Source organism: Eptatretus burgeri, chromosome 3 (genome assembly GCF_056783735.1).
Source record: "Eptatretus burgeri isolate ZD-2024b chromosome 3, Ebu_testis_v1, whole genome shotgun sequence".
Taxonomy (NCBI): domain Eukaryota; kingdom Metazoa; phylum Chordata; class Myxini; order Myxiniformes; family Myxinidae; genus Eptatretus; species Eptatretus burgeri.
Window position 1 is genome coordinate 35,310,062 of NC_140963.1, and position 20,187 is coordinate 35,330,248.

Consider the following 20,187-nt stretch of genomic DNA (forward strand, 5'->3'; position numbering starts at 1 on the left):
GTTTCTGTTTCTGTGTTTTAAAGCCTTTTACCACCAACAGATCCTGTCATGGTCGCCAAATTTCAGTGGTGCATGCACCTTTGGAGTTTCCTTCTATTTAGTGTACGTATGTTATTCATTGTGCCGAATCCAGCACGTTCTCTAATGACTGCAATCCAAAGTTATGAATGAACGTACAGGTCAGCGACCACTCAAATGGATCTTTGTCAGTTGGTGTCTGTGACTTATGAGTGATGTTACAGTGACCACATCAACAGTGTAACGTTTTTGAAACTTGTATTTCAAATAAACAGATACAAAGTCAAATGAGGAAGTTCACCATTACATGCAATGTCCAACTCCGATTTCCACATCGAGTTATTTCTATCCAGTGTCCCTGTTCTGCCGGCTCAACTCATAAGTGTGCACCTAGTCCTCTGAGGCTGTCGAACAATTGAGTTGTCTTGGTGTTCTCTTTCGTATGCTGGCCCATCCAGGATGATTAAAGAGATCAAAGGAATTCTTTCCTGATACACAATCTTAATGAGTTTTAATCAACATGATTATAATTGGCTCCACGCGTTAACAACCACTCTTGACATGAACACCTTGTTCATTCATCGGAGATAAATCGAGCATGGGGGACGATGGATATATACAGTTCGTTACATGTCATCTGTCTCTCTACACTCCGCTCTCGCGGGTGTATATAGGATCACAGAATTATCTTGTGCCTTCCAGCAAATGTGATTTTTGTCCACACTGGATGTTTCATCTGACAACGTTCCAGCACCTTCACAAATCTCACCAGGCAGTTTAGAGTACAATACTGCCACCTACAGGTAAAATTAGCTCCTTACATCAAGCAGTTTATAATACAATTTACTGATCCGTGCTAAACGAAACTTATAACATAAATCCATCAATTTTACTCGTTCATGTATAGGCATTTACTAATGCTTATTCAAATACTACAACATCGAGCTTTGAACTGATACACCATTGGCACTTGTGAATAACTTTTGTCAAGCAAATGATTCAAGGACGAAGTATTTTGGCTAATATGACCGAAGCCAAACAAACTCAGAAAATGGCCAAAGTGCATAAAATAAAGTTTTGAATTTTACATCAAATTTTGCTGAAATAGACAACTTTTAAAAATATACACAACTGCATTTACATCACGTTCAGCGTGATCGTCAATTTTTTTTCTTCTCTCTTTAAATTACTTGAAACTCTGAAATTTTGAATTTTTTTTACAAATTGCCCCAGCCCCCCACTTTTTATGATATCCCTACGCCCCTACATACCTACTGCTTATTATTCAAAACAAATACCTTGCTGCACTGAAAAACGTGGGGACAGGAATACTGCACTATAAAGGGTGGGACTTGTAATACCCTCCCCCACCTGGAGCGGCACAACACGATACACATTTACATCGAGAATTTGTGTCGTCCCCCCCTCCCCCCCATCCCCAAAACTACTGGAAATGATAAAAGAAAAATACCCCTATCCACTAATTGGGGTCATGTTGATCCTTTGATGAAAGTCTGGATGTTATCTGCCCAGAACTATAGGAGGAGTAGCGCGACAAAGAAACACTGGTCCGCGAATTATTGCAAGGATTGTAAACCTCAAAACGTAGTTCTCTTACCTAAAGTAAGAAACTTAACCTACAAGCAATTGGATGATTTTGTGACCGCATGGATCATCAACTGAGCACCGTTCTTCCTCGAGGTTTCAATCCTTTCAGCCCAGAACATCTTATCTCCAAACGGCGGTTCCACAACCTCAGTCACAGATCCACATCAGTCGATTACCTACATCAGTCGATCCACAACACCTCAGTTGTGTCCAGGCAGTCAGTCAACCCATCAAAGCAACATCACTAATCAGAATCTACTCGCTTAGAGGATTTAAAGTATCATCACGTATTTACAACTCCCATCACACATTCCATTACATGATAATACATTAAATCATGCACATCTTACCTTAAATATAACATGTTCACCAACCAGACATGGCAAACACAGACTTTTACCTTCTACAGACCTATCCCATTATGACCACCCCACCAGACTCTAAGACAACTAAGACCCTCTTGAATGAAAACCATTCTCGCAGGTATACTTACATTTTCACAAATTACAAAAATAGTGGTGTTGGATAACTTTGTGAACGATCCTGAACAAGAATTCCAACAACTCAACAACAACATCACCAATACTGACATCTTCATCAAACAGTTCAACATGATTATCACAACCTCAGCGACTAAATACATTCCAAAGGGTAATATCAAAAAATACAACCCCAACTACATGTAAGAAATCACACACCTCATCAGACAACAAGATGACACAACACACCAAAACCCAAAACACCACACACATTTGAAAGGATTCAAACAGAAACACAGAAATAAACAACAAAATAATAGTGAAAAAACACAAAGCTGGCACTCCTTTCTATGCACGCACACTAGTTCACTCAACCAATACCAAACACTTGCACAAAACCATAAAGAGCATCAGTAACTCCAATAGTGGCATAACACCCTCACATGCAGCCATATCTACCACAGACGACATACCATCAGAGAACCAACAAGCAAACATCCTCAGAGAACACTACACAAACACAAGTCACACAGGACTCAGGAAAGAGGGGAGACGTATTACAAGACGCAAACTAAGCTGCCAACTCGACACCACCATCACAACATTCACTCCCGCACAAAACAACAAAAATCATCAAAATCACCAAAAACCGAAACACGACCATGACAACATGTACAATTTGCATTTAAAACGCCTTCGACCACACGGCATATCAGCCATCACAAACACAAGCAATTTCTCCTTCCAACACTCAATAATCCCCCAAATTTGGAAACTCGGCAAAATCATGACCATCCTCAAATCAAACAAAGATCCCACCAAAGCAGCCTTATACAGACCCATCACATGAATTTGAACACCCTCCAAAGTTACAGGACCCCTACTACTCATACTCATAAACCCTCACGTCCCTCTCTCACACACCCAACATGGATTCAGACCAAAGCACTCCACCACCACCACCACCACCATCACTCTCCTCACAAACCTCACACAAAACACCTTTGATGGCTTCAACAATAGAAAACCACACAAACACACTATTCTCACCACAGTAGACATCAGCAAAGCATTTGAAACACTCCCAGAACTCTTATTCAAAAACAAAATACTCAACACAATCATGCACAACAACACCAAATGCTGAATGGCCAACTAACTATCATGCAGACAGTCATTCCAGCAAGTCATCAAGCACATGATACTTTCATAAAGGAGTCCATCAAGGCTGTCCTCTTCCACACATTCTCTAATCTGTTCATGCACGACATTCCACAACCACCCGAGAACATAAAAACAGCCTCGTATGCGGACAACATAATCATTACGTCTCCTCTTAGCAACATCAACATCACCACAGCACAACTTCAACCCTTCCTCAGCACCCCACAAACCTGGCTCACCATCGACAGACTGAAAGTAGCCCCCTCAAAATCAACACACTTTTAACAAATTACACCAAGGAACATAGCGTTGCACCACACATCACACTGAACAACAACATCCCTATCCGACATAAACACACGCCAACCAAAAATACTCGGCGTCACTTTTAACACATCCATGTCATTCTCAGATCAATTCACGAACAATAAAAAAGATATGCACACCCAGGATGAACACACTTAGGGCACTCACAAGCACCGACCTTGGACACCACACCACAAGGGAACAAAATCATGAACACAGACAGTACATTAAACCAGTCATCAACTACGCCAGCTCATCTTAGGCCTCCAGCCAATCAAACACACATCTCAACACCCTACAGACCATACAAAACAAAGCCCTTCACATAATCACAGGTTGCACATTAACAACATCCATGGAGCACTTACACACAGAGGTAAAAATGCTAAAAATCAAGGACCACTTGGACATGAGAGATGCACAGTTCCATGCAACGGCAAGTGCCAATCCCAATCACCCTTGCCACAACATGTACAACCACTCACAGGCCCCTAGACATAATAATACAACACCAAAAAGGCGGGACAGTGACATCCTTCAAAACATCCCCCCATTGAACAACGGAACCTACAAAAAAACACATCCACACCCACATCACAATAAATGCAATCAACAAACAAGGCCCAAACAATATCCTGGGTAGTAAACTCTAAACCATCCATGACAAAGACCAACGACTCTCCAGGTCTGATGATGCTCACCTTGCATGCTGCCGCTGTAGACACCACCCACAGCTCTTACACAACAAACACAGACTCGACGACTCCACTGGTGACACCTATAACCTCTGCCAGGCCTCTCCACACACAACAAAACACATTGTGGAAGACGTTGTGGTCCTGGCGTCACTTAGACAAGGGCACAACATCATAAATATGAGGCATCTGTGGGTCGCTCCTGGGAGATTGATCGGCTATCTCCATGGCGCGAGCCTGTTCGAGCATAACTGACCGGGCAACACAACAACAACACCATTCACCTCTGGATCAAGCTGATATTCAAATATTTAAATAATTATTATACACCGCTCCTTCCCAAATCCATATCGAGGCGATGCATGATGGAATCGCCAGGCGCCGAACGAAGGGGAAAAGGAGAGTACTCAGTTTTTTACTCCATTTGATTTCAGGTTTGTTTGTTTGTCCGGTCGATATCTCAGTCATCCTTTGAGCAAGGAAGCTGAAATTTGGAGACAAAAGTGAAGATGTGCATTGGCAAAAATGTCATTTTGCTATTTTTTGATTAATCAATTAATTTATTATTATACAAGGAAATACAAGGAAAACGGACACAGGTGGAGGACATTCAGCCCATCATGCCTGCGTGAACACCATACTAATTTACCAACACAAGATACAAAGAAGAAATCAATTTTTTTTCGTAGTTTTTGTATTTTGTTTTTTCTACACCTCAGGGGAGGGGGCATGGGTTTGTTTAAAAAATACATAAGCACACAACACCCCTTTACGAGACCCCCACCAACAGCACTCCGTACACATGCACACCATCACCCATCAATGCTCAAACTACATAAAAGTCCCACCAACATCCCCATACCCCTCTATCTCCATAACTTCCAGCTACCCATCTAATTGTAATTTAAACGTATCTACTTTTTCAGCTGCCACTACCTTTCCAGGGAGGACCATTCCATGCATTAACTACGCTCTGAGTGAAAGTCCCCTGCCTTACTACCGTCTTAGCTCTCCTCTTCTTTACTCTCAGGCTATGGCCCCTGGTCCGATCACTGTCTACTCTGTTGAATAATTCATCTGCACTTATTTTATCCACACCTCTATCATATCTCCTCGTAACCGCCTCCTTTCAAGTATATCAAGCCCTTCCTCCATCAGCCTCTCCTCATCGCTAAGTCGAGCTAGGCCCGGAATCAATCGAGTAGCCCTGCGCTGAACTTGATGTAAATTATGAATAATAATGGTCCCAAGTACTTCCATCTCCCCAGCCAGGCATCCTCCCACTCAAAACACTCTTTGCTTCTATTAAAAATATAAAAGCCACAAACAAAATATAGTTCTTACTTTGGTCGAGTGCTCCATGTTGCAATGGGTTTTTGCCTTCTACAATGTCTGTTTTCTGAAAGACATTTATATGTATGACAAATACATTTAGTTGAAAACATGTCGAGTTTACTTTACAAACATAATTGTACAACTTTCTTATCAAATTGCCAAAAAAAAAAATTGTATTCACAACACTTGGTTAATGTCAGCAGCAGAAAATTCAGCTCAAAATGTTTCATCCTTGTTGGTAGTTTGAACAATGCATAAAGCTATTTAATCATACACAATAACACTTACCCCTTTCAGTTGCCTTCTGTCGTTTTCAGATATTAGATATATTTCTTGAAGAGAGGTGAGAGGTTGAGAAATTACAAAATCTGAAAGTGCTCTGATTATGTCATGAGCTGGAAATTCTGATGGCAAGAGCAGTTCTTCAGATGGCAGCAGCGGAAATGCAATAGAGCGATATCCACTTTGAGAAGCTGACTGCAAACATTCCTTTAAAAGTGCGTGCAACCTCTGATGGACAAAGAAAATATATTCCTGTCATTGAAACATCTCAAAATGTAATTATTTTAACAAATGCAAAACGTTTGCTGTTCCTCTGCATTATTAAAATACAGTGCCGAACTCAGGCACCACCATGCTTACACCCCCTCTCAAAATTTTCACCTTTTATTGTCTTATAGCCTGGAATTAAATTGCATTAAATCAGACTTTTTCCACCTTTATTTATGCATCGTAACCCATGACTTCCAATTAAAAAAAACAAATTCAATAAATTTCAGAAAATTAATTAAAAATACAAAACTAGAATATCTTGATTGGATAAGTGTCCACCCCCCTTATCATAGCAATTGTAAATTAGCTTAGGTGTAACCAATCAACTTAAAAAATCACACACCAAGTTAATTAGCCTCCACCTGTGTTAAACTGTAGTGATTCTGATTGTTTTAGATTAAAATCAGCTGTTCCTGTACGTTTCCTCTGCTGGGTAATGCATTTCACAGCAAAGACTCGACCATGTGAGTTAAGGAGCTTTCAAAAGACCTCGAGGATAAAGTTGTGGAAAAGCACAGATGAGGGGAGGGGTATAAAAAAATATTTCAAAGGCCTTGAATATCCCTAAGAGCACAGTCAAGATGATCATTAAGAAGTGGAAGGCATATGGTACCACCAAAACCCTGCCTAGATCAGGCCGTCCCTCCAAACTGGATGACCAAGCAAGGAGGAGACTGATCAGAGAGACCACCAAGAGTGCAAAGGCAACTTTGAAAGAGCAACATGCCTTCATAGCAATGACTGGTCACTGTGTGCATGTGCCAACAATATGAAACACTCCATATATCTGGCCTGTATGGTAGGGTGACAAGAATGAAGCCATTCCAAAAAAGCCCACCTTGAGTCCCATTTGAGGTATGCAAAAAACACACCAGAGATTCTGAAGCCATGGGGCTAAAAGTTTTGTGGTCTGACGAAACCAAGATGGAACGTTTTGGCCTAAATGCAAAACATTACGTTTGGCGCAAACCCAACACAACACATAACCCAAAGACCACGATCCCTACTGTGAAACATGGTGGTGCCAGCATCATGTTATGGGGATGATTCTCATCATCAGGGACTGGGGCGCTTGTTATGATGGAAGGGAAAATGGATGGAGTAAAATACAGAAAAATTCGAGAGAAAAACCTGCTGCCCTCTGCAAGAAAACTGAAATTGGGACAGAAGTTCACCTTTCAGCATGACAACGACCGGAAGCACACAGCCAAAGCTACATTGGAGTGGCTAAGGAACAAAAAGATAAATGTCACTGAGTGGCCCAGGCAAAGCCCGACATAAATACAATCGAAAACCTGTGGCATGACTTGAAGATTGCTGTCCATCAACGCTTCCCATGCAACGTCACTAAGCCTGAACAGTTTTGTGGAGAAGAATGGGAAAATATTTCCCAATCAAGGTGTGCAAAGTTGGTAGAGACCTCTCCCAATATACTCACAGCTGTAATTGCTGTCAAAGGTGCTTCCACCAAGTATTAACTCAGGCGGTGGACACTTATCTAACCAAGATATTCTACTTTTGTATTTTTAATTAATTTTCTGAAATTTGTAGAATTTGTTTTTCACTTGGAAGTTGTGGGCTACGATGTGTAAATAAAGGTGGAAAAAGTCTGATTTAATGCAATTAAATTCCAGGCTACAAGGCAACAAAAGGTGAAAATTTTGAAAGGGGGTGTAGACTTTTTATTGGCATTGTAGATCGATGAGTAAAAATGGATGGCTTTTTATGTTAGTAAAGAAAATTTGTAATGTGGCGTTGGAGACAAATGTTCAAAAAATTCCATGGACTGCAAGAAGAACAAACAAATCAGTGTTTGAATAAACAAGAAGAAGAGCAATCAGAGATTGCAGACCCTCGCCAGGACTTGTTTTGTGTTGTGTTTGTGTAGTTTGGTGTCGTGTATTTTGTGTGGCATTTGTGGACTGGTGTGTTACATAATTCATTAGAACTGCCACTCTACAACTGCTGGCAGTGATGACCGGTTACCAAGACACCCCGCTTTGATTGCACGCCTGACCCTGACCCTTGACGTTTTATTTATTTTTTCTTCAATTGAATTTAGAATGGGATTAAAATTAATTCAATTGAAATCAAATGGAAGACCAAATAGGTACAGTCCTGCATTGGAGTAATCAGCAGGAACCTAAACAAGCAAAAAGCAAAGATTAAGTCATCAGGAGGAACCTGGATAGGATTCACATTTCAGTTGCTACTCCTCTACCCTCAAACCCATCCAGGCACAGCCAAGTGAGCCTGATTTTAAAAAATAAAAAATAAAAAAGAACCCAGATCAAAAATACTAAATAATTATGACTGCTGGACCATGTGTCCAATCAAGTTGAAATTTACAAAGTGTATTCCCCATCACGACGAGATCATAATTGTAAAGTTTCACGTTGATTGATTAATTGGTTCCTAATATTTTTAATTTATTTAATCTTTTTTTCCTTTTCCAATATGGTTGCCAAACCATGTGACCTGTCAATTATTCCTTCACAAACTTGTACAACCAAGCCTTGCGGAACATTTGTGTGAAGTTTTTCCTCAATCTGTCTAGCCGTTCTGGAGAAGAAGAATTTTTATAGGTTTTAGGGTAAATCCAAGATAGCTGACAAACCATGTGACCTATGACATCATATGTGTGAATCTTTTGTTCCTCAAGGATAGGCAGTCATACGTGTAAAGTTTCCCCTCGATCTATTCAGCCACTTCAGAGAAGAAGATTTTTGAAGGTATTATTTTTTTAAACAATATGGATGGCAAATCACGTGACTGATGTTTTTCTGTGGATCATTTTATTCCTAGATGACCCTTAAAAATGTTCATACTGATCAGATGTAGCATTCTACGTACGCAATTATGACGTCATAACGAAGGCACTTCTGACGTCATTAAAAAACAAGGACAAATGTGTCCACGAGCAGCGTCCTAAAGATTTTGTCGGCTAAAAAAAAAAAACAACTTCCGATATTTCGTCACGTGCCTTGATTAAGCCAATAGCGAAACGCGTCATAATGTCTTTACGTATTTACGATATATAGTGTATTTACAAAATAAATAATGTATTTATGAAATTACAATTCGATAAATGGAATAATCTTTAAATAGTAACGTGAACTTTTCGAAACTTTCAAGCAAATGTCCGAATATATTTAAAAGTTCATGATAGACGCTCTCAAAAGGCTCCAATATAGTGGCAATGGGGAGGAGCATGCTTCATTCGAGGTTTGTTGCTGGCTCCCGGGTTTTTAACCATGGCAAAAGCCTATGTGAGGATGTGTACATGTGCTCAGTATTTAAGGAGATCTGGATCTCGTATATACAAGAGCCGAGTCCTCGAGATTAAGGTTTTGTCTTCACAAGAAGAAGAAGAAGGAGAAGAAGAAGAAGAACAACAACAACAACAACAACAAGAAGGAAAAGAACAAGAACAAGAAGAACAACGCCGAGCTCTCTATGAGCAGCGTTCGCTACGTGAGACGCTGCTAAAAATCACACATTCCCCATGAGGAGTACATGCCGTGTGCCAAGTTTCAGTTTTTTCCTTGGTGCAGTCTCAGAGACACAGAGGTCCAACGTTTTTCCATTTTTCCAACATGGTTGTCACGCAAGGTGACCGATGACGTCATAATTATCATTACAACATTCCACATGAGTAGTCGCACCTATGGAGAAAATTTCCTCTCAATCCGACAAGCGGTTGCGGAGAAAAACACGTAAGTTCTGTGCGGACAGACAGACAAACAAAAAAACCAATGTCACCCGCAGAGTGACCCGTATCTTGCCAAAAGGTGACTACGTGTGACTTCTTTAAGGTCACACTGAGGTGAACAGAGCTGCTATTCACCAGGAGCGACTCCTTGAGGAATATCTGCCTACGAGAGATTCCGATGAGAATCGTTCTACAGAGTAACCATGAAAAATATGCTTTTGCCTCATAACGTCACCAAATGATGTCATAATGTCTCAAGCTTGACATATCTAGAAAGCACTCATCGAGGTATTCAATTTGAGGTACTACACGATATGGTTCCTAAAACTTGAAAATTTGACCTTGGGGTCAAATATGTTTGACCTCAGGTGCTAACCATGAAGGTCAAGGCCAATCGCCACCAAAAATTAATCAGCTGAGCGCCAGACCATGAACTATATTCCCATGAAGTTTGAAGTTGATCCGATCAAAATTACTCAAAAAATAAGGGTTTCGTCAACTCCACTGATTTGATACAAAGTGACCTTGACCTTTGACCTTGACCTTCAAAATTTTATGCGCTGAAAGGGACTTCTATAGGCCTCTGATATGCGAAGTTACAAAAATTTCCAATGATAACTGTGCTCTGCAGAGTGATTTATACATGATTACAGACCAAAAAAAATTAAAAAAACATATGAAGGTCAAGGCCAATCGCCACCAAAAATTAATCAGCTGAGCACCAGACCATGAACTATATTCCCATGAAGTTTGAAGACGATCCGATCAAAATTACTCAAAAAATAAGGATTTCGTCGACTCCCCTGATTTGTGCCAAAGTGACCTTGACCTTCAAAATTTTGTGCACTGAAAGGGACCTCTATAGGCCTCTGATATGCGAAGTTACAAAAATTTCCGATGATAACTGTGCTCTGCAGAATTTTTTATACGTGATTACAGACAAAAAAAAAAAACATACAAGCTGACTAACATATCTTGCAAAAACTTCGTTTTGGCAAGATAAAAAACTAACCAATGTCATCCGCAGGGTGACCCGTATCTTGCCAAAAGGTGACCACGTGTGAATTCTTTAAGGTCACATTGAGGTGAACAGAGCTGCTATCCACCAGGAGCGACTCCTTGAGGAATATCTGCCTACGAGAGATTCTGATGAGAATCGTTCTACAGAGTAACCATGAAAAAATATGCGTTTGCCTCATAACGTCACCAAATGACGTCACAATGTCTCAAGCTTGACATATCTAGAAAGCACTCATCGAGGTGTTCAATTTGAGGTATTACACGATATGGTTCCTAAGATTTCAAAATTTGACCTTGGGGTCAAAAACTTTCGACCTCCAGCGCTAACCATGAAGGTCAAGGCCGATCGCCACCAAAAATTAATCAGCTGAGCGCCAGACCATGAACTATATTGCCATGAAGTTTGAAGACGATCCGATCAAAATTACTCAAAAAATAAGGGTTTCGTCGACTCCACTGATTTGCGACAAAGTGACCTTGACCTTTGACCTTGAAAATTTTATGCGCTGAAAGGGACCTCTATAGGCCTCTGATATGCGAAGTTACAAAAATTTCCAATGATAACTGTGCTCTGCAGAGTGATCGATACATGATTACAGACAAACAAACAAAAAAAACAAACAAACAAAAAAAAAACATCCAAGCTGACTAACATATCTTGCAAAAACTTCGTTTTGGCAAGATAATGAAAAATCGTGCTTAGCACGACACTTGGCGAATTAGTTGACCTTTCCGTGTGGTGGTCCAAGCTGTAGTGTCATGGAACGTGTGGTGTTTATTTGTTCGTACATTAATAAAATGACGCGACGTCACAAATAACAATTATCAGGCGTGCGTTGTCATGGTAACGGCAGCAGATTGAAAATTTTCACAACTCATTTAAAGCCACCATGTGACATTCAACAACTTATCGTCGGTGCTTGTTGCCTTCATTCCGATCGTAGAAAATATTTGAAAATACCGAGGAACATTGCTTTTCAACCAGCTTTACGATCCCGTTATCAGGTTTGAAATATGTTTTAAAACAAAAATATGTATTTTATATGTGTGTTTTTCATGTTTTGGGTGACCCTGACCTTGACCTTAGGTCAATTTCGATCAAACTTTGTACACATGTTAATATTACATGCATAAATAGACAGTATAAGTTTCAATATAATAAGTGCAAAACTGTTTGAGAAATAGCCATGTGTAATTCACAAAATTCCCCATTGGTTTATAATGGGCGATAATATAAAGTGATGCAGAATCCAGATCCTGATGTTGAACATCACCAAAAGTCACACATCTTTTTGCACTGTGGATTTAACATCAGCTGTTAAAATTTCATCCAAATCGGTTAAGAATTGACCTGTAGAACGAATAGAATTTTATTTAAATCACGGCAATAGCTAAAAACTTTGACGTCATACGCTTGTGAAAACTGTGCATAATTTGTACTAACATGCATTTTAAAACATTTAGATATTCCATTGAAGTTTGTTTTGGCATCAACAGGAAGTCGCTACGACTTCTGGTTACTGAGTTATGTTCAAAAGCTTGTTTTCACCTTTTTTTGACGTAACGTCGTGACGATAAGTGCAATTATGACATGATTTGATCCCAGACTATTTCAGCAAGATTGGCTATCACGTGTTAAAATTTGACAACGATTGCTTCAGTAGTTTCGGCTGCACACAAGCGTAAATATTTTTAAAAAATGATGTCAATAGGCAAAACTTTGACGTCATACGCTTGCAAAAACTATGCATAATTTGTAATAAGATGCATTTAGTAATCATTTCGATATTTGAATGAAGTTTAATTTGGCGTCAACTCACTGAGTTATGTCCAAAAATGTGTTTTCACGTTGTGTGACATCACGTCGTGACGTTTAGTCCGATTAAGACGGGGTTTGGACGCGGACCATCTCAGGTGGATTGCCTATCAGGTGTAAACATTTAAGAACGACTGGTCCAGCCGTTTGGGCTGCAGACGACCGGACAAATAAATAAACCAACAAACGGAACAGACCAACATACTTGACAAAATCGAAGATTTCGCCAAGTAACAAACAAACAGACCCAAATGCAATACCCTCTCCTTCGGCGAGGGTAATCATACCAACATGTACATTAAAAGCTCTGATGTTGAAAGAGAAACTGTAATACTTTGGACTCATAATGTGTGCAGTGTGTTGTTACCATGTTTGAATGTAAAACATACATTCATGTGCTGCCTATATTTTGCCTCATGCATGTTTATGTTCCACCCATGTTGAGCGTTGTCTCCACTGCGAGCGGGGAGACCACGTTGCTCTGTCTGGCGGGACATGTGCCAGTATCTGGAAAAGGCACGGTTTTTGCTGACGCACTTGGAGTGTTTAAAATAAAAAAAAGTGAGTTAAACCTCTGCAAGTGTTGGTTAAACTGCCTGGAGCATTCCTATTCAAGAAATCGGGAAACAGAGGCCGTTCCAGGATAGTAAAAACCTGACTTCACATTCGTCTCGCACCAGGAGGAAGAAGAGTGGCAATGGGGAGGAGCACGCTTCATTCGGGGTTTGTTGCTGGCCCCCAGGTTTTGGCCAAATCTTCCACGTCTTCGTTCTTGTTGAAGGACAACGCAGAAGCAGATGAGGCCTCTGTCAGAGCTGCCATGGGATGTAAATCGGCCAAAGCTTGCTTGATACTCAAAGAGCAACAGATGCAGCAACGATTGATGGCTGCACAGCAACAGAGTGACCTTGAGCAGCAACAGATGCAGCAACAGAGTAATCTCAAGCAACAACAGGCACAGAAAAAGTGGCTACAGATGCAGCAACAATTGAAAGCTATGCAGCAACAGATACATCTCGAACAGCTGAAGTGGGAGGAAGAGGCTGCCGTAGCTAAAGCCTGTTTGGAAGCGATGTCTGACACTCTGGGTTGGAGCAGATTTGACAACATTTCATCAACTGGATTACCTACTGTACACCTGTGAAGAAGGTGAGAATGCTGTTGTCCAGGAATGTCATGTCTTTACCACCATCCATTCTATCTGAAGATGATACTGATGATATTCCACCGGATACCCAGGTATGTGCTGACCCAACTACATTGCTCGGACCAGTGTCATTTCAGACGGACCCCCTTTCACCAGCTGTCAATGCTGCAGCACCAGGATCCATGGAGAACTCAGACATGAAACGTGTCCAACAGGCAAGTTCTGTGTGTTCAGTATAACATGATGCCAGTTCCAGGTCTATCGTACGCAACTCAGCAGACACCAACTAATGCCTTACACACAACCTTCACGTCTTCATCCTTCTCCAAAGCTACATGTCTCATCAAATCTCATCTCATCAAGATCAAATTCTCATCAAATCCAACATACAGCCAGGCTGTACCCACATATGCTGCAAGGCGTACAACACACATCCGGCAACAACATTACCAGTGTCTAGCCATTCACTATTGGGTCGAGATGTCAAGACATCAATCATGCCAACAGTGATGCCTGCTATGCAGGACTGTGTAAACTATTTGTCTCGTCAAGGCTTAGTTTCAAATAAGATTTCTGTGTTTGAGGATAAGCCTGAGAAATGCAGGACATGGCGTGCGGCCTTCCAGAATATGATCAGAGTTGTACCGCTTGCATTCGATGAACAGCTTAACCCCATGGTTCAGCATATGGCTGGTGATTCAGAATCCAAAGCACTCGTAGTGCATCTTAACCGAGTCTATATTTCTCACCCTGATGTCAGTTTGGAGCAGTTCTGGAATTGCCTTCAAGAAAGATTCGGCAGCGATGAAGCAGTTAGACAATCATTGCTAAAGAAGCTGGAAGTTTTGCCTCAAGTCTCTCCTCATGACCGCAAAACTTTGCAGAAGTATAGTGACACCATCGAGGAAATAGAGGCTGCCATAAACGATGATTCCCTTTCCGGACTTTCAGCTTTGGATATATCTCTGCTCCTCAAACCCTAACCCACCACCCTAACCATTAAGCCAACACCAAGCATTAGAGGAAGGTCTTATTCCAAAATCTGTCTTGGAAAAGTATTCAATCGCTGGAAATCCTGAAAACTTAAGCTGTGTTAGATGACCAGTCAAATCTGTCTCTGGGCTGCAGTGAACTGACAACTTCAACGTGCCAAGTAATATAGTCCCCTATGAACTCAAAACCTGCTTTGGAATTATGGCAGCCAGGGTTAGGCATGTCAGGAATCTAGTCATTGAATCTTTCAATGGAATCATCCACCTGCCGCTCCCAGAGCTAACTGAGTGCCATGCTATGACTTGCAATTCATCTGAGATTCCAACACAGTTGGTCGCAAGACTCCACTCACATATACGTCCTATCACTGAAATGTTTCCCGAATCTGACCCAGAAGTGACCATCTTACTGTTAATTGGATGAGATGCTCCTCAGCTGCTTAAGGTCAGAGAATTTCGGAATGGACCACCTAATGCTCCGTGGGCACAGTGTATGGACCTTGGATGGGTGATCATTGGTGATGTATGGCCATAGCCCTGGGCGATTGGAGGCATATCGTACCCACATTCCCAACAATGGAAGACCATCAGTCCGCTCGCCATGTCATAATCGTGTCACCATCAAAAATGTCATCCTGCCACATCATCACCTACCTTCAGGTCAGCTCTTCAGGTGATCCTGCGACCACATGCCTACGATGACGGGGTTGGCAGTGACGTCTATCAGTGAACAAGGAATGATAAGCTGAGGCACTCCATAGAAGACAACCGTTTTCTCACAATCATGGAGGGTGGATTCATCAAGAATGACAATGGCAATTGGGTGGTTCCGTTACCCTTCAGAGATGATGTAAAACTTCCAAACAATTGACGTCCTTGCAATTAACTACTTAAAGTCCCTTTGCAAGCTTCTGGATAAGAAACCAGCCCTTAAACAGCAGTACATGGACTTCATGGCTAAACTCTTTTCCAAAAGACATGCTTAACCTCTTAAACCAGGAACAGAGGCAAAACGACCAGGATGGTATCTTCCTCATTTTGCTGTATTCCATCCACATAAATCTGACAATATTCTTGTGCTGTTCGACGCCGGTCCTACCTAACGTGATGTCTCGCGAAATAAGGAATTACTTCCTGGTCCAGACCTCATCCATAGTCTCCTCAGGGTATTAGTACGCTTCAGACAGGAACCCATCGCCATCATGGCTGACGTAGAGCAAAGGATCCATAAAAATATATCACCTTCTCAAAGGAACTACGTGGCAACCGACATTAACCTGGCAGCACTGGCCACTCGCTCCGTCAAAGCCTATGACCTGATGAATACCTTATGGCTGTCTGGGCCAATATTTCTCTGGGATTCTGAACTACCCATTGAACCCACTTTGCTTGCTGTACTGTCACAGAATCCAGATGTGATTCTCTTGGACACAAAAGTTTCTTGCACCCACAAACTCCTTCCTACCTTCCTGGTGTAGGTATGTGCTATTGTCAATGCAAGTCCACTTGGCCCAGTGTCTACAGATCCAGACGTGCCAGAAATCTTGACGCCAGCGGCACTACTTAACAAGAAGACAATGCCTCTCCGTGCACCACCAGGCAATGTCAGTCATTCCACAGACATCCTCAGCTGTCAGTGGCGACGTGTATAGCATTTGGCGAATACCTTCTGGTCATGATGGCGCACAGAATATCTTCTGACCCTGCAGCCCCGTATGCGGTGGAAAAATCAAGAAACGCAACCTTTGTGTCAGTGATATTGTTCTGCTGAAGGCTGATGTGCACAGGAATGACTGGCCCCATGGACATGTGATTGAGACATTGCCCAGTGAAGATGGTTTGGTTTGAAACATGCAAATCCATACCATGAAGGATGGCAAACACTACATCTACCTGCTACCCATAACTGAGGTCATGCTGCTTATACCAGCATGGGAAGAGTGAATTATTTCAATGTGTTCTATTGATTGTGAATTTCATATTCTCATGTTATTTTCCCCAATGTTTCTATCCGTTAGCCATAGCCTGTTCCATGAATTTTGTGACTACATGATGTACTATGTAGTCAGTATATTTCATTTTTGACAAATGTTCAACATTTCAATAATGTTCAATAACAATTTGACAATGTTTCGAGCCAAGGTGGCTACTTTGGTTCTTGTGTTCACATAATTATCTTTGCTTTATCAATTGCTGTAGTGGTTTATATAAAAAGCAGGTGAGGAGTGTGATGCAACCAAGTTTGAATGAAAAACGTATTTTCATCTTGCACCCATGTTTGCCTCCATGCATCTTCATGTTTTGTCTCATACCATTTATGCTCTGCCCATGTGTTGTGTCATCTCCACTTCAAGCGGGGAGACCGGCGTTGCCCTCTCTGGCGGGGCGGGGCGTGTGGATGTATGTGGACAAGGCATGGTTTTTACCGACACAATTGGAGTGTTTTAAAATAAGAAAAAGTTATTTAAAACTCTGCAAGTGTTGCTTAAAATGCCTGGAGCATTCTTATGCAAGAATCAGGACATGTAGGTCATCCCAGTATATGCAGAAAACACACGTATGGAGAAATTAACCATGCTGGGTATGGTCGAGGGAAGAAGAGGAAGAGGCAGACCTTGTATGTGCTGGATGGATGGGGTAAAGGCAGAAACCAAGCTCTCTCTGCCAGAGCTTTGGGAAGCAGTGTAGGATAGGAATGTTTGGAGAAATCTGATGAGGAATGTCACCCACCAGAAGTTGGCCATGACTAGAATGAACTTGAAAACTAACGGAAATAATGTACTATCGAAAATTATTTATCATCATGTTTCGCATACACCTTAACTAAATCCTTCCCTAGATTCGATGTTTAATTAAAAGAAACACCTACTCCCTATGGGAGAGTAATACCCCCTCTCATCCTCTGTCGGGGGTCAGTAAAGTACTTGCTCATGTGCAGTGCAAAAGTGCAAGTCATGTCCACAGATTATTTGTAATAACCTCTCCCACCACCATCGTGTGGGGCTATGCAGTGCACATTTACAGAGAGAATTTGCATTGTTGTCCCTCTCGCAACCCCCCACAAATACCCATTAACTAAATCCTTCCCTATATTATAATTTGGATTATTATGCAATAACTCATCTTTTGCAATTATGGTCTTTGATGTCCTCCCCTTTCTTCCATTTGCTCTAAACTAATCAGGAACCTGTGTGGATATATCTCTATCTCACACACACCTTCGTGTGTGGCCTGCCAGTTTGATTTTACCTCTCATCTCCTCTTCTTTCTCTTTTGCTCTTCCATAGGCATTCATTTTTTGTTGAAAATAATAATTTTATACAGTTGTGGTCTTTCATCACACCATAAAAAGGACTATGCCAAATATGTGTGCAAGTGCAATAGTTTCGAAAAATTAATTTGGTAAATGAATGAAATTAGTTAAGGCAATCGTTTTTCGAATTCTGCACTAAACATTCCCCTAATATGTATTTCAACAAGAAACCTCTTCATTTTCTCATTCATACCTTTCAGCAGTATTGGTAATACTTTATCATACCTAATGTTATCAAGCATCAGCCGACAGTATCAGGGAAGACTTGTTGCTGTTCCATAGTTTGTTTTTACAATTAGTGCCCCCAATTTTAATAGTACCTCAGACCCAAGGAGTACTAAACCACCATTTAGAATTTCTTTTTTCTTCCTACACTTCCAACACTCCCAATTTCTGAGCTGTATCTTGGATCTGGCTGGGACTTTTGGAATCAAATTTTGCATTAGTAATGGGAATAAAACGTGTGCCGGGTTGACATTTTTTCACCTCAACCTAATTAAGGTGATGACCCAATTATACACATTTTAACATTTTTCACCAAAACTCCACTAAGGTACGTCCCATCAGACCAAAATTGCCCTCACTAAATAGCATAGAGCAAGGCGTATTTACAATTAATTTATATCATACCCCTCAGAGTTGAAGTTCAGGTGTGAAAAAGCAGTCTGAAAAAAAACCACATCCTCATTTCTGACCATTTTGCTCAATTTGCACTGGATTTGATATTTTGATTCATGTCGTTGACCTATTTTTTCTGATAATGACCTAATTAACAAAAAAAATGAACACTTCTATGTTTTTTAATCATAACTTGAATAATTTTTCTCCGATTTTTATGATGTTGAGTTTCATGGATAGATTGTAGATGGAGACAGATTTTCTTAATTTACACTCTATCCCTAAATTTTGAAGGTCAAGGTCATATGGCGGTCGAGGGGGAAAAAATATGCCATCATTGGATCACAAGCCATGGGGAAGTCACGGGCGATCACCAAGGCTAAGCCTCCTCCAACCGGGGGAGGCTCACCCTTGGCGATAGTTTTGTATTTGCAGATATCTAGTTGTTGGTCACTCAACATTCAAATCAAATAATGATTCAAAGCATCCATTACTTATAGGAAGGGTGTTGTAAAATTGATGAAAAATCATATTACCTCAAAAAATTGTTGTTCTCCTTGTGGAACATCAACATTGTACAATTCTTTGCAGTTCAGATTTCTGTCCTTCATGTCAATATTGATGATAGTTTGATCTGCACACTCTTTAAGCTTACTATCGATTCGTGTTTGCAGATTTGGTCCAACCATTGCTAACAAGCGATTAGAAATCCTCATTTTCTTCAAATCCATTTTCGGCGCTGTCATATTGACAATCACATCCACCTGTAAGAGAAGTAATAGAAATTTAAACGTTTTACAATATGGCCAAAATATGATTTATTTTTACATTTCATTCCGCCCACATCATGCAAGGCCACTAGTGCAGTTGTCAAATAAGTTCAAGTGCCAGTGAAGACAAGGTAATATTGGAAAATTTTTACCCAGCGCATGAGAAGCGGAAAGCAAGGTTAAGCAATTGGTTCACTTTGTCTGTCTACAAACATCAGTTCATGATCAAGGAATAACTTGACTTCAATTGAATGTTATATTTTGAACACGAATCAAAACATAAATCATAACACGAACCTGCAGTTTAGCAGTACTATGGCTCTGAATTTGACAAATTGCATGGAATCTCGTCCCGATCATGCATGTGCAGAGAGGAATAAGGTAATTGTTTTACACTGTCTGCCAATCTGACAGTCAAACAAAAAAGAAAATCATGCCAACCAGGAAGCTTACTGCTTTTAGGGATATCATAAAGGACAAAAACAACAGGCATGAAGAACTAATGTAATGTATCAAGTAAGGTGGTGTAAAAGTCGCTGCACCAATCGCAGTGAAATTCCGATTTTTTTTCCTCCAACCTTTAAAATCCCAATTCTATTTCAATCAAATTAAACAACTTTATTACTGTGAAACACAAATTGC

At 40.8% G+C, this 20,187-nt stretch overlaps 1 protein-coding gene across 6 annotated transcripts in view; it reads right to left on the reverse strand.

Moving 5' to 3' along the window:
• Positions 1–20,187, reverse strand: part of LOC147029674 (protein mono-ADP-ribosyltransferase PARP14-like) — a 111,091-nt gene that overhangs the window by 52,111 nt on the left and 38,793 nt on the right. For all 6 annotated transcript variants that reach the window (XM_085872880.1, XM_085872882.1, XM_085872877.1 and 3 more), the window contains 3 exons: positions 19,312–19,539; positions 5,894–6,115; positions 5,615–5,669 (listed from right to left, as the gene is read on the reverse strand). In XM_085872880.1, the coding sequence (XP_085729006.1) occupies positions 5,615–5,669; positions 5,894–6,115; positions 19,312–19,539 (505 nt within the window). The remainder of the gene's footprint in view (positions 1–5,614; positions 5,670–5,893; positions 6,116–19,311; positions 19,540–20,187) is intronic.